Genomic DNA, 22,451 nt, shown 5'->3' with positions numbered 1-22,451 from the left:
CCCATCCTAGAAAGTCTGCCTTTAGAATGATTCATACCCACTTCATTATAACCATGTATCAGAAAGTTGAGCAGAATTCTAACTAAATGATTTTGCCTAGTATATGACAGTCTTGAAGTTTTAACTCCTCTGTTATATATGGAAAAGGAGTGTATATTGGAGATGACATCATAAAACTCCCCTGGATTAAAATATATATATATAAAAGGTATTTAGGCTAAAAAGGAACGAAATTGGGTCACTTGTAGAGATGTGGATGGACCTAGAGAGTGTCATACAGAGTGAAGTAAGTCAGAAAGAGAAAATCAAATATGGTACATTAACGCATATATGGGGAATCTAGAAAAATGGTATAGATGATCTTATTTGCCAAGCAGAAATAGAGACAGAGACAGAGAGAACAAATGCATGGATACCAAGGGGGAAAGGGGTGGGGTGGGAGGAATTTGGAGATTGGGATTGACACATATACACTATTGAAACTATGTATAAAATAGACAACTGATGGGAACATACCATATACCATAGGGAACTCTACTTAATGCACTGTGGTGTCCTAAATGGGAGGGAAACACAAAAGGGAGGGGATATATGTATATATATGGCTGATTCATTTTGCTGGGCAGTAGAAGCTAACACAACACTGTAAAGCAACTATCCTGCAAAAAAAACACACAGCATGTATCTTAATGTTGCTCAAAATGAAAAGAACTGACTGGGAGGCAAAACAGGTAAACTGAGGAAGCAGGTGTTATCTACTTTTACAGGTTCTGAAATTCTTAGTGTCCAAGTGTTAAGCAACACTAGAAATATCTTAGGTAAGTTTTTGTTTTTATTTCCTCTCCTTTCAGAACAATGTTTGATGAATTATGCATAAATGGCACGCAAACACACAGATTCAATTCACTTTGAAATACTTAAGGATATAAAAACGAACAGAAAATATCCTTGGAAAAACCTGTACTGAATTTTCAAAAGCCCACACCTTTGAAACAAAGTTTGTGATGTACTCCAAAACATAAACATCAGTGGGTTCTCATATTCCTCACTTCTCCCTCTAATCTCAGAATATTTCCAACAATTTAAAAAGCAGAGCTCTACACCATGATTAGTCTACACATTAAATCATACAGGAGTGGTGACTCTGAATCCAAATAGACCAAGCCCAAGTACAGAAGAGAAAACATTTAATGGCAAAATAAAATCCAATAACAGAATAAAACCGTCAAAGAAATGTAGTTTACACAAATTCACTCGCAAAATTTATAACTTTCTTCCCAAAGAACTGCATTGCCTAAATGAATGTGTGCTTGTCAGTGTGAAGGTACATATGCAAAAAAGGCTAAAACAAATAATTTTTAAATCTGCAAGTAATTATGACTAGAGCACTCTACTGACACTAATTTTATAAATCATGACTTGCATCACAGATCAAGAATACTTGAGGTTTTGCTTCCACTAAGTGAGTCTGTATGTCCTCTGTTTTAACACATGGGCAAAAAAATGATCTCTTACCACATCCTTCAGTGCCTTAGAAGGGTTAGTGCGGCAACCCTGAACAATCCAATGTTAATTTAATTTAAGTAAAATTCTGCTGATAAATGGTTTCAGAGAATTGTATTCCTAACAAGATTAAATTTAACAGTTGAAGAAAAAAAGGAAAACTCTACCTGTCCTATTTAATTTTGTTTTCTCTGTCTTATGAGCATCACTGAAGTTACAACAAAAATAAACTATTTTTTACACATTTAACTTTATCTCTTATTTAATTCATATGTAAAAAATAAAAGATAGCAGAGTGAATATTTATCATTAATCTATTCATTAATTTAAGTTGTGATTTAAGCACATTTACAAACAAAAAATGAAGGAGAATACATATTCTCGTACTGATCAGTCATAAGTGAGTTTGGTATATAAGCTTTTTTTTGAGTTTCACCTGCTCCTCCAGGAAGTGGCTCTCCAGGAAGTGAGAGATGTGGGAGTCTGCACGGGCAGAACCCAGGACACGCAGATCCAACAGTGCCTGGTTCAGGTTCTTCTCCGTAAGAATGGCAGCTTCCACAGCGTCCTAGGTTTTACCCCACTCATCTTGAGAAGGCTTCCGTGCATCGTGGAAGAGGGTACGGTGGCAGCACTGGCTTGGCATTTTGAAGAGACGCTGGGGGCTGTCACACTTCTCCTCGGCCAATTGGCAAAAGAAGTGGCCCACACCATCCAGAGTCACATTGTTGCTGGTGAAATAGAAGCCCAGAGAGAGCCGTGTGGCTGACAGGGTCTTGGTGTTCCGGCTGGGTGTCAGGCCTGTGCCTCTGAGGTGGGAGGGCCGAGTTCAGGACATTGGTCTACCATAGACCTCCTGGCTCCACGTAATATCAAAGGGTGGAAGCTCTCCCAGAGCTCTCCATCTCAATGCTAAGACCCAGCTCCACTCAACGATCAGCAAGCTACAGTGCTGGACACCCTAGGCCAAACAACTAGCAAGACAAGAACACAAGCCCACCCATTAACAGAGAGGCTCCTTAAAAACATAATAAAGTCACAGACGCCCCAAAACACACCACCGGATGTGGTCCTGCCCACCAGAAAGACAACATCCAGCCTCATCCACCAGAACACAGCCACTAATCCCCTCCACCAGGAAGCTTACACAAACAACTGAACGAACCTTAGCCACTGGGGGCAAACACCAAAAACACCAGGAACTACAAACCTGCAGCCTGAAAAAAGAAGACCCCAAGCACAGTAAGTTAAGCAAAATGAGAAGACAGAGAAACTCACAGCAGATGAAGGAGCAAGGTAAAAACCTACCAGACAAAAAAAAGGAAGAGGAAATAGGCAGTCAACCTGAAAAAGAATTCAGAGTAATGATAGTAAAGATGATCCAAAATCTTGGAAATAGAATGGAGAAAATACAAGAAACGTTTAACAAGGACCTAGAAGAATGAAAGAGCAAACAAACAATGATGAACAACACAATAAATGAAATTAAAATCACTCTAGAATGAATAAATAGCAGAAAAACTGAGGCAGAAGAACGGATAAGTGACCTGGAAGATAAAACAGCGGAAATAACTACTGCACAGCAGAATAAAGAAAAAAGAATGAAAAGAATTGACAGGCTTCCCTGGTGGCGCAGTGGTTGAGAGTCTGCCTGCCAATGCAGGGGACGCGGGTTTGAGCCCTGGTCTGGGAAGATCCCACATGCCGCGAAGCCGCTAGGCCCGTGAGCCACAATTACTGAGCCTGCGTGTCTGGAGCCTGTGCTCTGCAACAAGAGAGGCCGCGATAATGAGAGGCCTGCACACCGCGATGAAGAGTGGCCCCTACTTGCCGCAACTAGAGAAAGCCCTTGCACAGAAACGAAGACCCAACACAGCCATAAATAATAAATAAATAAATTAATAACCCAAAGTTAAATAAATAAATAGAATTGAGGACAGTCTCAGAGACCTCTGGGACAACATTAAATGAACCAACATTCGAATTATAGGGGTTCCAGAAGAAGAAGAGAAAAAGAAAGGGACTGAGAAAATATTTGAGGAGATTATATTTGAAAACTTCACTAATATGGGATAGGAAATAGTCAATCAAGTCCAGGTAGCGCAGAGAGTCCCATACACTATAAATCCAAGAAGAAACACACCAAGACACATAATAATCAAACTATTAAAGTAAATACAAAGAAAAAATTTTAAAAGCAGCAAGGGATGGTGGCGGGATGAACTGGAAGATTGGGATTGACATGTATACACTGGTGTGTATAAAATGGATGACTAATAAGAAAAAAATAAATAAACAGACATTAAAAAACAAAAAACAAAAACACCAGCAAGTGAAAAACAATAAATAACATACAAGGGAATCCCCATAAGGTTACCAACTGATGTTTCAGCAGAAACTCTGAAAGCCAGAGGGAGTGACAGGACATATTTAAAGTGATGAAAGGGAAAAACCTACAACCAAGATTACTCTACCCAGCAAGGATTTCATTCAGATTTGACAGAGAAATTTAAAAATTTACAGACAAGCAAAAGCTAAGACAATTCAGCACCACCAAACCAGCTTTACAACAAATGCTAAAGGAACTTCCCTAGGCAGGAAACATAAGACAAGGAAAAGACCTAAAAGAACAAACCCAAAACAATTAAGAAAATGGCAAGAGGAACATACATATCGATAACTACCTTAATTATAAATGGATTAAATGCTCCAATCAAAAGGCACAGACAGGCTGAATGGATACAAAAACAAGACCCATATATATGCTATCTACAAGAGACCCACTTCAGACCTAGGGACACATACAGACTGAAAGTGAGGGGATGGAAAAAGATATTCCATGCAAATGGAAATCAAAAGAAAGCTGGAGTAGCAATTCTCACATCAGACAAAATAGACTTTAAAATAAAGGCTATTACAAGAGACAAGAATAACACTACATAATGATCAAGGGATCAATTGGAGAAAAGGATATAACAATTGTAAATATTTCAGCACCCAACAGAGGAGCATCTCAATACATAAGGCAAATGCTAACAGCCATAAAAGGGGAAATCAACAGTAAAACAATCACAGTAGGGGACTTCAACACCCTACTTTCACCAATGGACAGATCAACCAAAATGAAAATAACTAAGGAAACACAAGCTTTAAATGATACATTAAACAAGATGGACTTAATTGATATTTATAGGACATTCCATCCAAAAACAACAGAATACACTTTCTTCTCAAGTGCTCATGGAACATTCTCCAGGATAGACCATATCTTGGGTCACAAATCAAGCCTTGGTAAATTTAAGAAAACTGAACTTGTATCAAGAATCTTTTCCGACCACAATGCTATGAGACTAGATATCAATTACAGGAAAAAAATCTGTAAAAAAATACAAACACATGGAGGCTAAACAATACACTACTAAATAACCAAGAGATCACTCAAAAAATCAAAGTGGGAATCAAAAAACACCTAAAAACAAATGACAATGAAAACACGACGACCCAAAACCTGTGGGATGCAGCAAAAGCAGTTCTAAGAGGGAAATTTATAGCAATACAAGCCTACCTCAAGAAACAAGAATCATCTCAATAAACAACCTAACCTTACACCTAAAGCAATTAGAGAAAGAAGAACAAAAACCCCCAAAGTTAGCAGAAGAAAAGAAATCATAAAGTTCAGATCAGAAATAAATGAAAAAGAAATGAAGAAAACAATAGGAAAAATCAATAAAACTAAAAGCTGGTTCTTTGAGAAGATAAATGAAATTGATAAACCATAAGCCAGACTCATCAAGGAAAAAGGGAGAAGACTCTAATCAATAGAATTAGAAATGAAAAAGGAGAAGTGACAGCTGACACTGCAGAAATACAAAGGATCCTGAGAGATTACTACAAGCAACTATATGCCAATAAAATGGACAGCCTGGAAGAAATGGACAAATTCTTAAAAAAGCACAACCTTTCAAGACTGAACCAGGAAGAAATAGAAAATATAAACAGACCAATCACAACCACTGAAATTGAGATTGTGATTTAAAATATTCCAACAAACAAAAGTCCAGGACCAAATGGCTTCACAAGAGAATTCTATCAAACATTTAGAGAAGAGCTAAATATCCTTCTCCCTATCCTTCTCAAACTTCCAAAATATAGCAGAGAGAGGAACACTCCCAAACTTATTCTACGAGGTCACCATCACCCTGATACCAAAACCAGAAAAGATGTCACAAAGAAAGAAAACTACAGGCCATTACCACTGATGAACATAGATGCAAAAATCCTCAACAAAATACTAGCAAACAGAATCCAACAGCACATTAAAAGGATCATACACCATGATCAAGTGGGGTTTATCCCAGGAAGGCAAGGATTCTTCAATATACGGAAATCAAATAATGTGATACACCATATTAACAAATTGAAAGAGAAAAACCATATGATCATCTCAATAGATGCAGAAAAACCTTTTGACAAAATTCAACACCCATTTATGATAAAAACTCTCCAGAAAGTAGGCATAGAGGGAACTAACCTCAACATAATAAAAGTAATATATGACAAACAGACAGCCAACATCGTTCTCAATGGTGAAAAACTGAAACCATTTCTGCTCAGACCAGGAACAAAAGAACGTTGTCCACTGTCACCACTATTATTCAACATAATTTTGGAAGTCCTAGCCACAGCAGTCAGAGAAGAAAATGAAATAAAAGGAATCCCAATCAGAAAAGAAGAAGTAAAGCTGTCACTGTTTGCAGATGACATGGTACTATACATAGAGAATCCTAAAGATGCTACCAGAACACTACTAGAGCTAATCAATGAATTTCATAAAGTAGCAGGATAAAAAATTAATGCACAGAAATCTCTTGCATTCCTATACACTGATGATGAAAAATCTGAAAGAGAAATTAAGGAAACACTCCCATTTACCACTGCAACAAAAAGAATAAAATGCATAGGAAAAACCATACCAAAGGAGACAAATACCTGTATGCAGAAAACTATAAGACACTGATGAAAGAAATTAAAGATGATACAAACAGATGGAGAGATATACCATGTTCTTGGATTGGAAGAAGCAACATTGTGAAAATGACTATACTACCCAAAGCAATCTACAGATTTGATGCAATCCCTATCAAACTACCAATGGCATCTTTCACAGAACTAGAACAAAAAAGTGCACAATTTGTATGGAAACAGAAAAGACCCCAAATAGCCAAAGCAATATTCAGAAAGAAAAATGGAACTGGAGGAATCAGGCTCCCAGACTTCAGACTGTACTACAAAGCTACAGTAATCAAGACAATATGGTACTGGCACAAAAACAGAAATATAGATCAATGGAACAGGATAGAGAGCCCAGAGATAAACCCATGCACATATGGTCACCTTATTTTTGATAAAGAAGGCAAGAATATACAATGGAGAAAAGGCAGCCTCTTCAGTAAGCGTTGCTGGGAAAACTGGACAGCTACATGTAAAAGGATGAAATTAAAACACTCCCTAACACAATACACAAAAATAAACTCAAAATGAATTAAAGATCTAAATGTAAGGCCAGACACTATCAAACTCCTAGAGGAAAATATAGGCAGAACACTCTATGACAAAAATCACAGCAACATCCTTTTTGACCCACCTTCTAGAGAAATGAAAATAAAAACAAAAACAAATAAATGGGACCTAATGAAACTTAAAAGCTTTTGCACAGCAAAGGAAACCATAAACGAGACGAAAAGACAACCCTCAGAATGGGAGAAAATATTTGCAAATGAACCAAATGACAAAGGACTAATCTCCAAAATTTACAAGCAGCTCATGCAGCTCAATAACAAAAAAAACAAACAACCCAATCCAAAAATGGGTAGAAGACCTAAATAGACATTTCTCCAAAGAAGATATACAGATTGCCAACAAACACATGAAAGAATGCTCAATATCACTAATCATTAGAGAAATACAAACGAAAACTACAGTGAGGTATCAACTCATACCAGTCAGAATGGCCATCATCAAAAAATCTACAAACAATAAATGCTGGAGAGGGTGTGGAGAAACGGGAAGCCTCTTGCACTGTTGGTGGGAATGTAAATTGATACAGCCACTATGGAGAACAGTATGGACGTTCCTTAAAAAACTAAAACTAGAACTACCATACGACCCAGCAATCCCACTACTGGGCATATACCCTGAGAAAATCATAATTCAAAAAGAGTCATGTACCACAATATTCATTGCAGCTGTATTTACAATACCAGGACATGGAAGCAACCTAAGTGTCCATCAACAGATGAATGCATAAAGAAGCTGTGGCACATATATACAATGGAATATTACTCAGCCATAAAAAGAAACGAAACTGAGTTATTTGTAGTGAGATGGACGGACCTAGAGTCTGTCATACAGAGTGAAGTAAGTGAGAAAGAGAAAAACAAATACTGTATGCTAACACATATATATGGAATCTCAAGAAAAAAAATGGTTATGAAGAACCTAAGGGCAGGACAGGAAGAAAGACACAGATGTGGAGAATGGACTCGAGGACACAGGGAGGGGGAAGGGTAAGCTGGGACGAAGGGAGAGAGGTGCATGGACTTACATACACTACCATAATAGATAGCTAGTGGGAATCACCGCATAGCACAGGGAGATCAGCTCGGTGCTTTGTGACCACCTAGAGGGGTGGGATAGGGAGGGTGGGAGGGAGACACAAGAGGGAGGAGATATGGGGATATATGTATATGTATAGCTGATTCACTTTGTTATAACGCAGAAACTAACACACCGTTGTAAAGCAATTATACTCCAATAACGATGTTTAAAATTAATTAATTAATTAATTAATATATAAAATAAAATAAATTGAAATAAATTTTAAAAAGCTTATTTTTCCCCCCTTAGGGTACTGAGTTTTATTATTTTTTTAAATTTTATTTCATTTTTTTTTTTTATACAGGAGGTTCTTATTAGTTTTCTATTTTATACATATTAGTGTATATATGTCAATCCCAATCTCCCAATTCATCCCACCCCACCCCCCTGCTTTCCCCTCTTGGTGTCCATACGTTTCTTCTCTACATCTGTGTCTGTATTTCTGCCCTGCAAACTGGTTCATCTGTACCATTTTTCTAGGTTCCACATATATGCGTTAATATATATTTGTTTTTCTCTTTCTTACTTACTTCACTCTGTATGACAGTCTCTAGATCCATTCACGTCTCTACAAATGACCCAATTTCATTTCTTTTTAAGGTTGAGTAATATTCCATTGTATATATGTACCACAACTTCTTTATCCATTCATCGGTCGATGGGCATTTCGGTTGCTTCCATGACCTGGCTATTGTAAACAGTGCTGAAATGAATATGGGGGTGCATGTGTCTTTTTGAATTATGGTTTTCTCTGGGTATATACCCAGGAGTGGGACTGTTCGGTCATATGGTAATTCTATGTTTAGTTTTTTAAGGCTCCTCCATACTGTTCTCCATACTGGCTGTATCAATTTACATTTCCACCAACAGTACAAGAGGGTTCCCTTTTCTCCACACCCTCTCCAGCATTTGTTGTTTGTAGATTTTCTGATGATGCCCATTCTAACTGGTGTGAGGCGATACCTCATTGTAGTTTTGATTTGCATTTCTCTAATAATTAGTGATGTTGAGCAGCTATTCATGTGCCTCTTGGCCATCTGTGTATCTTCTTTGGAGAAATGTCTAGTTAGGTCTTCTGCCCATTTTTTAATTGGGTTGTTTGTTTTTTTTAATATTGAGCTGCATGAGCTGTTTATATATTTTGGAGATCAATCCTTTGTCCGTTGATTTCTTTGTAAATATTTTCTCCCATTCTGAGGGTTGTCTTTTCATCTTGTTTATAGTTTCCTTTGCTGTGCAAAAGCTTTTAAGTTTCATTAGGTCCCATTTGTTTGTTTTTGATTTTATTTCCATTACTCCAGGACGTGGGTCAAAAAAGATCTTGCTGTGATTTATGTCAAAGAATGTTCTGCCTATGTTTTCCTCTGAGAGTTTTATAGTGTCTAGCCTTACATTTAGGTCTTTAATCCATTTTGAGTTTATTTTTGTGTATTGTGTTAGGGAGTGTTTTAATTTCATCCTTTTACATGTAGCTGTCCAGTTTTCCCAGCACCACTTATTGAAGAGACTGTCTTTTCTCCATTGTATATCCTTGCCTCCTCTGTCATAGGTAGTTGACCATAGGTGTGTGGGTTTATCTCTGGGCTTTCTATCCTGCTCCATTGATCTGTATTTCTGCTTTTGTGCCAGTACCATATTGTCTTGGTTACTGTAGCTTTGTAGTATAGTCTGAAGTCAGAGAGTCTGATTCCTCCAGCTCCGTTTTTTTACCTCAAGATTGCTTTGACTATTTGGGGTCTTTTGTGTCTCCATAAAAATTTTAAGATTTTTTATTCTAGTTCTGTGAAAAATGCCATTGGTAGTTTGATAGGGATTGCATTGAATCTGTAGATTGCTTTGGGTAGTACAGTCATTTTCACAAAGTTGGTTCTTCCAGTCCAAGAACATGGTAAATCTCTTTGTGTCATCTGTGCAATCTGTTTGTGTCATCTTTGATTTCTTTCATCAGTGTCTTATAGTTTTCTGAGTACAGGTCTTTTACCCTCCTTAGGTAGGTTCATTCCTAGGTATTTTATTCTTTTTGTTGCAATGGTAAATGGGATTGGTTCCTTAATTTCTCTTTCTGATCTTTCATTGTTAGTGTATAGTAATGCAAGCGATTTCTGTTCATTAATTTTGTATCCTGCAACTTTACCAAATTCTTGATTAGCTCTAGTAGTTTTCTGGGGGCATCTTTAGGATTATCTATGTATAGTATCATGTCATCTGCAAACAGTGACAGTTTTACTTCTTCTTTTCCAGAGTTTGGTATATAAGCTTTAAAGAGTGCTTTCATATAAAATTTTTCATTGTACTGTGACAATAATTTCAGGCTTGTTACAATGGCTTAGTAAGACGAAAGATGAAAAAGGTAGAATTGGGGTGAGCAATCTTTTGGTGTAGAAGCTTTAGGGTGAATGGTATAGAGACATTCTTGTGTCTTAGATTTTTCTGTAAAGGATGATGACTATATTAAATAAAGTCTTAAACAAAGTCAGGTCAATTGGATGATGGAGTTTGAGTCCCAAAAAAGAGAAAACAGAACAGAATAGTTGAAATGAGGACTTCAGTGATGAGTAACAAAATTTCATAGTGTGGAATCTCTCCTCTTTCATTTGTCAGGTTTCCAGGTGAACGTTTTCTCTAACCATGAGACAGGCTTTGCTTTTCATACTCTAATAAAATGTGTCCTAGGTTAAGATCTGGGGGATTGGTGTGTTCCAGAGTTTCACTCCCCCACAGATTTTCTACCTTGCAATTTTAGCACAATAAGGGCAATGGAATTGTCTGTGAGACATGAGCCTGTTAAATAAATCCACAGACTGTATATCCTCAGCCTCTTATAAGCTAAAAGAATCTTTTTTTTTTTTTCTTCAAGTCTGCATTTATGCATGGCAATCCTCAAAGATGTTTCATGAGTCCGCAGGGGCACACAAAAGTCAAGACTACTTTTCAACAGGAAAATAATATTTCTGAGGGTTCTGAATTATGCAAAGAGGTAAGTAATTCAGAGATTTTTTCTGACACATATAAACAGCCGACACAAACAGATAAAATAAGGGTCTTTCTGAAATGAGCACTTGCTCTGTACAGATTATCATCCTTTGATTCTAGACCTTGACACTTTGCAGTACTTACCAGCTGCCACAATAACATACCAGTTCTTTGGAGGAACTCACGTGGATATCTACATTTTACCTACATGAATTGGGCGAGCAGCCAGTTCCATTAGCAAGTCAACCCTTTGGGAAAAATTCTTGTATTCTTCCTGAAGTGTTTGAGAGTCTTATTTACACAATTGTACTCTTAGATACAATGAAATCATGGTACGATTGCTCTTAGTATAATGGTGTCTAACCTGGCTTCCTTTTGTCTTACAATCAGAGAAAAATAGAATTTTAAGTAAAACCTATTAGCCATTTATACCGTCATCTGCAGAATTCTTCTTTTATGTACAAACAAAAAATCATGATGGAACTGCATTCTATGTTCTAATCTAGTTCTTTTTGTCTTATATTCAAGAGAGAAAGTAAAAAGAATTAAAATAAATTTAGTTTATAACTGAAACCATTTCATCCCTAAATTCCTTCTATTATATAAATGTATGGTACCAATCAAAGGGGAGCAATATTTACGTGAATGTTTTCTCTAACCACTGTAACCACAATGGTTACATGAGGTGCTCATTTATTGCCTAAAACTATAGTATATTACTCTCAAATCAATTTGGAAAATGTACAGTTAGAGTACACAATTGTTATGAACTGTTTATTTTTGTTTATTTGAAATATTTGGTAAAGGCCTTGAAAATAAATACTAATCATGTCTATTCAGACCCATAAGGTGCTAAGGAGTCTGTTTAAGAATTCAAAAAAAATGCCTTAATACTTCTAAAAGTTTTATTGACTTATTGACTCATTATGAACTAATCTTTGTCTCTGAGAATCAGCTAAACTATTTTCTAATTTCTTATGTTGAAAATCACATTAATAAATACTGTTCCTTTAAAATAGATGCAAATAACAAGCTTGTTTATTTTCTATAGGAAGAGAGAGTTTCTATTCCTCTGTAAAAGAGGGTAGAAGTTATGTTTTTCTGTGTTTTTTTTAAATTAAACTTTATCTTGAGATGCTTGTCGATTCACATGTTGTTGTCAGAAATAAGACAGAGATATCCCAGGAACTCTTTTCCCAGTTTCCCCCATGACAACATCTTATGAAAATATAGTAAATCATCACGATCATACTATCAGCATTGGTATAGTCAAGATACAGAACATTCATCACCACAAGGGTCCCTCCTGTTGTCCTTTTTACTGCCGCACACTGTTTTCTTCTCCCACACCCTCCTTAACCTCTAGTGACCATTCATCTCTCCTCCATTTCTACAATTTTGTCATGTGAAAAATGTTCTAATAGTGGAATCATTTGGAATGTGACATTTTGGTATTGGCTTTTTTTCACTCAGCATAATTCTCTTGAGGGACTTCCCTGGTGGTGCAGTGGTTAAGACCCCGCAGTCCCAATGCAGGGGGCCCGGGTTTGATCCCTGGTCAGGGAACTAGATACCACATGCATGCCGCAACTATGAGTTTGCATGCCGCAACTAAGCAACCTGCCTACCAGAACTAAGGAGCTGGCTAGCCACAACTGAGGAGCCTGCCTGCCGCAACTAAAACCCTGTGCAACCAAATTAATTAAGTAATTAAGTAATTAATTAAATATAAAAAAATGATAATTCTCTTGAGATCCATCCAAAATGTTGTGTGTATCAACAGTTGTTGGGTTTCTTTTATCACTGAGTATGGTATGGATGGACCACAGTTTGTGCAATCATTCACCCGTTGAAGGACATCAGGATTGTTTTCATTTTTTGGCTAATATGAATGAAGCTGCTATAAACATTCGTGTATTGGTTTTTGTGTCATATGGTAAATGCAAGTTTAGCTTTTTAAGAAACCATCACACTCTCCTCCAGAGTGGCTGTACAGTTTTATATTCCCACTAGCAATATATCAATGACTCAGTTTCTCCACATCCTCACCAGCATTTAGTGTTGTCACTATTTTATATTTTAATCTTTTACCTATCTTAGTGGTTGCTCTAGTGCTTATACATTCATAACTTGTCACACTTTGCTGGGGTTGTCATTTTATATGTTCAAGTAAAGTATAGAAACCTACTCTCTTTATGTCTCTTTATCTCTCTGTTTATATTTGTCTTAAATAGTTCCTCTACATACATTTAGAACCACATAAGACATTGTTATAATTTTTTCTATAATCCTCAAACATAATTTAGAAAACTAAAGAGGAGAAGGAAAGTCAGTTGTATTTAATGATACTTTTGCTTACTGTTTTCTTCCTTCCTGATGTTCCACAGTTCATTCTTCTATCATTTTCTTTTGTATTAAAGAACTTCCTTCCTTGATTCATTCTTTTAGGGTAGTTTTGCTGGTGGCAATTTCTACTAGTATTTCTTCATCCAAAAATATATTAACTTCTCCTTTATTCCTTAAAGATATTTTTGCTGGGTATAGGTTTCTGGATTAAAAGTTCTTTTTTTTTTTCAGCACTTGAAGAATATTGTGCCACTTCCTTTTGAACTTCATAGTTGCTCATGAGAAATCCACTGTCATTCAAATTGTTTTTTCCATTATGGGTAAATTGTACACTTTCTCTAGCTGCTTTCAAGACTTTTGCCTTGTATTTAGTTTTCAGAAGTTTAATTATGATGTGTGGATTTCTTTTAATATATCCAATTTTGGATTCTCTCAGCTTCATTAATCTGTAAGTTTATGTCTCTTAAAAAATTTGGCAAGTTTTCAGCCATTATTTCTTTAAGCACTTTTCCCTACCTTCTTTTATCCTCTCCTTCCAGGACTCTGATGACACAATTTTAAGTGTAGTTTTATAGACCCATATGTTTCTGAGGCTCTTTTTTTCTCTTTCTTTTTTTAGTCTATTTTCTCTCTGTTCAGATTGTACAATCTGTATTGTTCTATCTTCCAGTCCACTAACATTTTCCTCTGCCTCCTCCATTCTGCTGTTGAGCCCATCCAGTGAGCTTTCTATTTGTTACTAAATTCTTCAGTTCTATGGTTTCCATTTGATTCTTCTTTATATATCTTCTATTTCTTTCTCAGACTTTTTTTTCATATTTCAAGCATGTTTATAACTGTTCATTGAAGCATTTTATCGTGGCTGCTTAAAATATCTGTCAGTTAATTCTAACATCTCTGTCATCTTAGTATTAGCAACTATTCATTGTTTTTTCATTCAGTTTGAGAACTTCCTGGTTCTTGGTGATATTCTTTTGATATCTGGCCATTTTCTCATTACATTATGAGACTGTGGCTTTTATTTAAACTTTCTATTTTAGCTTTTTATGACACTGCTCCAGCTGCAAAAGGGGGGTACCACTTATTACTGCCAGTGGAAACAGAAGTCCAAGTTCTCCACTTGGTATCTGTTGACACCTGACATGAAGTAGGGACTCCTCATTATTGCTGTGTGGTAGTGATTTCTAGTCCCACACACAGTCTCCACTGGCACTGTGGTAGAAGTGGCCTGATGGTAGAACTCTACTCAATACTCTGTAAGGGCCTATATGGGAAGAGAATCTAAAAAACAGTGGATATATGTGTGTGTATAACTGATTCACTTTGCTGTACACTTGAAACTAACACAACATTGTAAATCAACTGTACTCCAATAAAAATTTAAAAAATTTAAAAAATGTACACATGAGTAGAGTTAGGGGTCTGCTGGTATGCTTTTCCCTATCATTTGAATTTTTATAACATATATTAATTCTATAATCAGAAATATATAGCCTAAGTATACTAAAAGGGAAATAATAATGTTGGAAAAAATTTAAAGGACATTAAGAAAATATCAACTTTCAAAAATTTAGTTAAGCAATACTTACTTATCTTAGAGGAAGTTCAAGGAACATTCAGGGTATTCATAACACCCTTGTGAAGTTTTTAAAATTTCAAAATTTAGCAGGTTAATTAGAGATATGAGCAAAACAATATATAATATTTTTTTGAAATAGGTAAATATTCTTACAGATTTCCAAAACTTGAATTTGTTAGTCATTGGACATAGTTTACTTTGTCAGTGAAAGCTGGTTTTCACTACTATCAAATTTTGAAATGTATATGGTGTATATATCACTAAAAACATAGCCAATTAAATAATTTGGCTTTTAGGGTCATTCATTTTTCTTTAGTATTTACAACCTAAGCTATTAAAGTCTTAATGTCTCTGGTCTTCCAAGCTCAGATATTGTTATATCACAAAGATTAACAGGGGTAATAAACTGATGTCCTTTAATACTTATTGCAAAAATGACCTAGTTCATGAAAAGATGGTCTCCAAATGTGTATATACATTTTAAAGATCATAAAATTGAATATTTAATGAAAGGAATTTTTGACTATCCACCTGAATGAATCCTTTTATAAAGCAAACATTTCTATGTAAAACAAACAGTCACATTTTATATTCTACTTTGAAAGTCTAATTCATTATTACAAAGATAATAAAATAGAATAACTTTCCTCTAACACTAATTAAATATAATGAGGTTTCTCATATCCTGGTTGTGATGGTGAATTTTATGTGTCAACTTGACTGGGCCATGGAGTGCCCAGACATTTGGTCAGATATTAGTCTAGGTGTGTCTGTGAGGGTGTGCCCAGATGAGATTATTATTGGAATCAGTAGACTGAGTAAATCAGATACCTCTTCTCCCCCAGATAAGTGGGCCCCATCCAGTCAGTTTAACGCCTGAACAAAAAGGTTGACCCTCCCACGAGTAAGAAAGAATTCCTCCTGCCCAATAGCCATCTAGCTGGGAAACTGTTTTTTTTTGCAGTCTTGGACTTGAGCTGAAGCATCAGCTCTTCCTGGGTCTCAAGCCTACCAGCCCTCAGATTGGAAGGACACCGTCACTTCTTCCAGTTTACAAGCCTTCAGACTCAGACTGAAACTAAGCTTGTTGACTGCAGATCTTGGGACTTGTCAGCCTCCATAATATGTGACCAAGTCTTCGTTATCTATCTATCTATCTATTGGTTCTGTTTCGCTGGAGAACTCTGACTAATACACAGTCTAATAACCCAAACTGACATTAATAATATTAATAATAATATAACTCACGTGAATACAGTGAATTCTGCTCAAACAAAATCTTACAGAAATTCTCAAGTCCCTGTAATTTTAAGTTAGTCTAATTGCAAAGTTCATCAGTTTTAATATACACAACTACATTAGAACCTTATTTTCCTTGTATAAATTTGAATAATAAATTGAAAACTATGTAGAGGTGATTTCAGGGACTCTTGATATGCAGTGTGTCAGAACTGGAGGATAGGAGAAAGGGTGACCCATCATTTGAATAGGCCCTGAATACTCTGTTGCAAGAGCTGACAAAAACTCTTTACAAAGAAAAAATATCAATTCACTGTGAATAATATGTCAAAGACTAATATTTTATATTGCATACTTGTAAGTATAAGGAAAATAATAACATGCACAGAAACATTGTTTATGAAGTAGGAAAAAATGTATAGCTCTTTCCAATTTGCTTCTAACAAGTATAGTGTGTGGCAGACATCTACTTTATAAAAATATATTTTAAAAGGAATAATACCATGATGAAACTTTGCTGAACAGTACAGCCATAGGTGTCTATTTTTACTAAATATTAGAGGAATAGTAAAGTCTTTTTAAGCTTGCTAAATTCAAATTGTACTATTCTTAAGTAAAACCAGTATATATAAGGTTCAAACATTTATTTATAAACTCCACAAAGTTCTTTTTAGTTAAAATGTATAAATATTACATACACACACACACACACACACACACACACTTTACTGCCCCAGTAAAATATGCATCCTATTATCATTGCCTTAACTGTTTAAATTATTGCAGATATACTCATCATAATTCATAATGGAAAGTTGTCATATTATTTAAGGTGATCACTTAGACCCTGAAGTAACTGCCTAATAATAATGATGACAATCATGATAGTGATGATGCTAATAAATGCTAACATTTAGATAGTGTTTACTATATGTTGTGCTCTGTTCTAAGAGTTTTACATAAATTAACTTAGTCCTCACAAAATCCCAATGAGATGGGTATTATTATTCCCATTTTACAAATGAGCAAACTGAAACACAGAGAGGCCATATTCTCTAAGTATGTAACATACTTTTTAAAAACTTGTTTTGCCTTAATTTGTAAGATTAAAAACTAGATACTCCCTAAATATAATATAAACACTCTTATTACAGAGAATTATCTAGATACTTAGAAATGAAGATTATACAACAACATGGAAAATGCCTATGATATAATATTAAGTGAAAGAATTCAGAATATAAAATTGCATTTTCACACTGATTACAACTGTATAAAAGTCAGCCATGCACACAGTCGAGGGCTAGGAAATGTACAACACACTGCAGGACCTGCTGCTCCTCCAGGAACTCCTTCTGTCTCTCCTTCCCCTCAATGACCAGCCGGGCCATGCTCATTACATAGTCCCATGATTCACACTGAACCCCTGCAATCTGGCTTTTTCCAACTACAGTCTTGGCCTGGAGTCCTGAAGGTCCCTAATTCACCACCACAGTCACCAAGTCCAAAGGCTCTTTTCTTCATCATCCTCCATCTTTTCACAGCACATATATTCTTTACCAGTAATTTTCTTTTCCAAAGTATCTTCAGAAGTGTCAGTTGGATGGATGATGCCTCTTTTACTGGCTCCTCCCCTGCTACCCAACAGATTTCCTGTGCCACTGTCCTCTGCACCTTGGCAACTGCATCTGCTCCAGTAACCGCAATATTTACCTCCATGTAGGTAGTCCTCAAATATAAAGCAAGCCCTAAGCTCCACACCTCAGTTCAGCTGCCTGCCAGCATCTCCCACTGGCATTAACTCTTGTCATGGATGAAACTCCTCATCCTGCCCATGATCAAACTGCATCTCCAGACTCCTATTTCTCTCCAGGGCACCCTATTTTGCTCTAGATCTCCATACATGAAACCTCAATGTCACATCAGTCAAAGCTCTGTAAAATACAGCTCCAAACTCTCTTCTTACCCCATCTTCAGCATCTCCTCTAGGTTCTAAAAGAATAGGAACCTATGCTTGTTCTCAAGCACACCCTATGCTCATTCTCCATCTCCAGAACCCTATTCGAGTTTCAATTCATCCATAAAGTCTTTCTTGGTGACTTTCACTCAGATGTGTTTTCTCCACCTTTAAAATTTCATAATACTTTTATTTCAGTTTTCATATGGCAGTTATCATGTTTGACATCCTTATGTTATAGCTATTTGGTTGAGCTACATGAAATTGCTGATAGTTTTAACCTATATGGTTCAACCTAATATTTCTGTTGATTTTAGAGGCCCTAAGTAAACAGCAGTCTCTACAAGAGCAGTGATGAGTTTTGCCTTTCTTTGGGATCCCCTGAGAAGCCCAGAACATTGGAAGTGTTTGTCAAAATAAAGAATCTTAATCAATCTATCTATATATCTACATTTATATCTATATCTTATCCATATCTATCTACCTATCTATCTATAAAAATCAATTGTCTGTAGCAATTAGTGTAACCTATCAGCTCCAGTGGTAGAGGTGAGAAGCTTTAGAACCTGAAACTTCAAAACTTCTGGTAACATAAAATACTTTGGTTCAAGAAGCTGTTTTAAAATAATTTATGAAGGAAACATTCTTGGATTTAGAGTTTGGCAGGTACAGTAAAAAAGCTTTTTAGTTGACTGAAATAAAAAAAAAATCGAAACCCTCTTTAGCACGGGCACTTCCCTTATAAAAGCAAATCGCCCCAAAGCAAAGCACGGCAGTTTGTGCACAGTGAGCGCGTGCCTCCTGCCGTCACAGGAGGGGCGCTGGAGAAGGAGGGGACGATTTGCACTTCTATAGCTTCGTTTGTACGCCCAGATTCGAAAGCATTTCACAAAGCAGTAAACATCATCACCAAGAAGAGACAGTGACAGGATGCCCATAAAGTCGGGACTCTGAGTAGAGACACAGCAGCGCCCGCACAGCTGTAAACAGAAGCGCGATTCATCTGTGCCGGCTAAGAAAGGGGGAAAATGCATCCGCAGGATTCTTCAGCATCACCTGAACCATCCACAGAAAGCAACTGGTTTCTTATACTTTCTCAAAGAATGACTTCAATCCATATTGAGTCCTATTTGCTGGCGTCCTCAACAAATTACAGGTCTCCACTTCTAGGTGACGGCACTGCTCATCAATCGCCTACCCAATTCTCCCCTTCTCCTACAGAAATCACTGTTGTGAATGAAACACCCAGATGAAAAGGATATAGCCCTTTGATGGCATTAGGAGCCGTGCGGTGCCCTGAAAGCATTAGGGACAGGAGAGAAAACACACACTGCTCCCTCTCTAATGTTTCAGCGGCCCATTCTAGGGAAAATGTTACTAAAGCTTGGAGAAATTGAATACAAAGGTGGACTTTTGCTGTGCGTCAGTCTTCCTTCACCACAGCTTGGGCACTGCGATTCTGACGGGGCAGGGAGCTCTCAGTGCTGCTGTGAACGGCCCTGAGCCCTGCACCTCCCCTACTGAGCCCCGGCAGCAGACCTAGGGCCATCCTCCAGGGGTCACAATTGGGTTACACATTCCTCACAGCACAGTGACTGAGCAACCTGATTTGGAACAATTTCTTTGAATCCTTCTTCATTAAGATGCAAATGGAATAAGTAAGGTAGAAATTGAACAGACAGAGAAATTGTGCCTTGCTTCTCCTGTAGTCGGTAAACATTTATTCACTAAGCCCCGTTTGTGTGCTCTCTCTCTTTTCCCTCTCTCGCTCACAGTTATTCTTCCAATCCTTCGGGCTTGCTGTTTTAATGCATAATTAAGAAGGTCAGAATTAATGAAGCGGTATGGAGTAAAGTTCAAGGAATCCCCAGGCACTATTTATTCTACTAGATCTCAGGCATGAATGTCAGCTTGGCAGCAGAAGCAGCAGAAGCAATGGGGTTGGCTGCATCCCAGGAACGATCCACTAAGGGAGACTCACCCGCACTGTCAAGTCATTCCTAAGCTCCTTCCCTGCGAAAATCACACGCAACTGGTCAGCTGGAACCCCCTGTCGCTTAGCAACCACCTCCTTGAGCTGGAAGATGCTGGTGTCAGAATCGACCTCCACTGGGAAACCATGGCTGGAGTTGAACCTGACAAACACTGACCAAGAAAATTGGAGGGGAAGAAAAAAAAAGTAAGCATTACTCAAAGCCCTTAAACGGCAATAGCAACATTTCTAAACTGATTTACCCATCACCCACCCTTTGATGAATAGCATACATTTTCTTTCACTTAGAACATAAAACTGAATGCTATGGAGTAACATTCGGAGAAAAATGTAATTTCCCTGTGGGACTTCCCTTTCATATATTAGTCAGTGACCCGCAAACAAAATTGCATGCTCCCTTTGACATCCATCCTGGGAAACAGAGGGACTCGAGCAGAACACTTGCTTGATTGGAATTGTAAGATTCCCATGAGTTTATCAAAGAGATTCAGCTCTGACAGCCTGTACAAACTCACACTGCCTCTACAGTGCCCCTCTTAATAAAAAATCAAATGCATTGTGTTAGCACCCATGGTATAGCAATGGAACAAAATCAAGCCACTTTATAGATCAGAGTGAAGACCCAGCAGAGCCCTAGGCACTGGTGGTCCCAGCCAAAAGGCTTCACTGGGTCTTATGGAAATATATATTTGCCCTTTCTTTTGAAACTAGTGATATACCCTTTCTCTTTCTGGAGCCATCGTTCCCCTCAAGACCCAGGCTGGAACCTCACAGTCTTCTAACACGCCTTCTCACTGCCAACTGCCCTGCCACCTCAATGGCTCTCGCATCTGCCCTTTCCTTCCACTCCTTCTGTCACTACACTCATTCAGTCACGTCTAGATTCCTGCAACAGACCCCCAGCTGGAGTCTTTTTTTTTTTTTTTTTTTTTAATAAATGTATTTATTTATTTATTTATTTTGGCTGTGTTGGGTCTTCGTTTCTGTGCACAGGCTTTCTCTAGTTGCGGCGAGCGGGGGCTACTCTTCATCGTGGTGCGCGGGCTTCTCATTGTCGTGGCTTCTCTTGTTGTGGAGCACAGGCTCTACACGCGCAGGCTCAGTAGTTGTGGCTCACGGGCTTAGTTGCTCTGCGGCATGTGGGATCTTCCCAGACCAGGGCTTGAACCCATGTCCTCTGCATTGGCAGGCAGATTCTTAACCACTGCACCACCAGGGAAGCCCTCAGCTGGAGTCTTAATATACTCTCTTCACCTCCGAAATGTCCTACACTGTTCTGCAAAGTAAACCGTATTAATCTAGAGCCCTCACTGTGTCGTAGCCCTCAAACCCTTTAAAGGCGCAAATCTTTCAAACTAAATGCTCCCAAAAAACATGTAACAGAAAACGCCTGCCCCCACCTCTTGCCTCTGTTCACGTCACTCCCTTCCTCACCTCTGCCTTTTGAAAGCCTGTTCACCTCCACGATCCACCTCAAATGTGACCTCCTCCAAGAGGCCTCTCACTATCAGCCCCTCAAGACTGAGCTCACCTCTTCAGGGCTCCAGTGGCTTTTACTGTGTACGTCTTACAAGACTTGCCACATTTTCTCATGGAAGCAGTATAGCAGAGGTGACAAATACATCCTCCAAAGTGAGAGGACCTATTCACCAATTCCTGTAGGTCCCTTATCAGCTCAGGAGACTGGGGTAAACACATTAACCTTCACTCTTTAACTCTCAGTTCCCTAATCTTCAAAATATAAATAAACCACAGAGGGTGTTCTATGATACATTAATTAATATTTATAGTGCTTATAACTATCACATAATTACTTTCAAAAACAACGAATATTTGTATATGTCTTAGATGTTTTTGGTATATATTTTACCTCTTTAAAAGATTATACACTCCTCAAGGTCAGGCACTATAGTTTATTTTCTGCTGTATCTCCTTTATTTAATTTTTTAAATAAATAAATTAATTAATTATTTTTTTATTTTTGGCTGCGTTGCGTCTTCATTGCTGCGTGTGGCCTTTCTCTAGTTGCAGCGAGCTGGGGCTACTCTTCAATGTGGTGCGCGAGCTTCTCATCGCAGTGGCTTCTCTTGTTGGGGAGCATGGGCTCTAGGAGCGTGGGCTTCAGTAGCTGTGGCTAGCGGGCTCTAGAGAGCAGGCTCAGTAGTTGTGGCACGTGGGCTTAGTTGCTCTGCGGCATGTGGGAT

The 22,451-nt window shown here is 37.6% G+C and overlaps 1 protein-coding gene across 18 annotated transcripts in view; it reads right to left on the bottom strand.

Moving 5' to 3' along the window:
- Positions 1–22,451, bottom strand: part of PRKN (parkin RBR E3 ubiquitin protein ligase) — a 1,304,064-nt gene that overhangs the window by 1,040,399 nt on the left and 241,214 nt on the right. For all 18 annotated transcript variants that reach the window (XR_014248121.1, XM_082404597.1, XM_082404598.1 and 15 more), the window contains one exon: positions 20,236–20,399. Coding sequence is in view for 17 of the 18 variants with exons in the window: in XM_082404597.1 (XP_082260723.1) it covers positions 20,236–20,399 (164 nt within the window). In the remaining variant the exon portion in view is untranslated. The remainder of the gene's footprint in view (positions 1–20,235; positions 20,400–22,451) is intronic.

This window comes from Balaenoptera borealis (assembly GCF_965194805.1).
Source record: "Balaenoptera borealis genome assembly, chromosome: 9".
NCBI classification, from domain to species: domain Eukaryota; kingdom Metazoa; phylum Chordata; class Mammalia; order Artiodactyla; family Balaenopteridae; genus Balaenoptera; species Balaenoptera borealis.
This window is presented reverse-complemented; position numbering and strand designations above follow the sequence as displayed.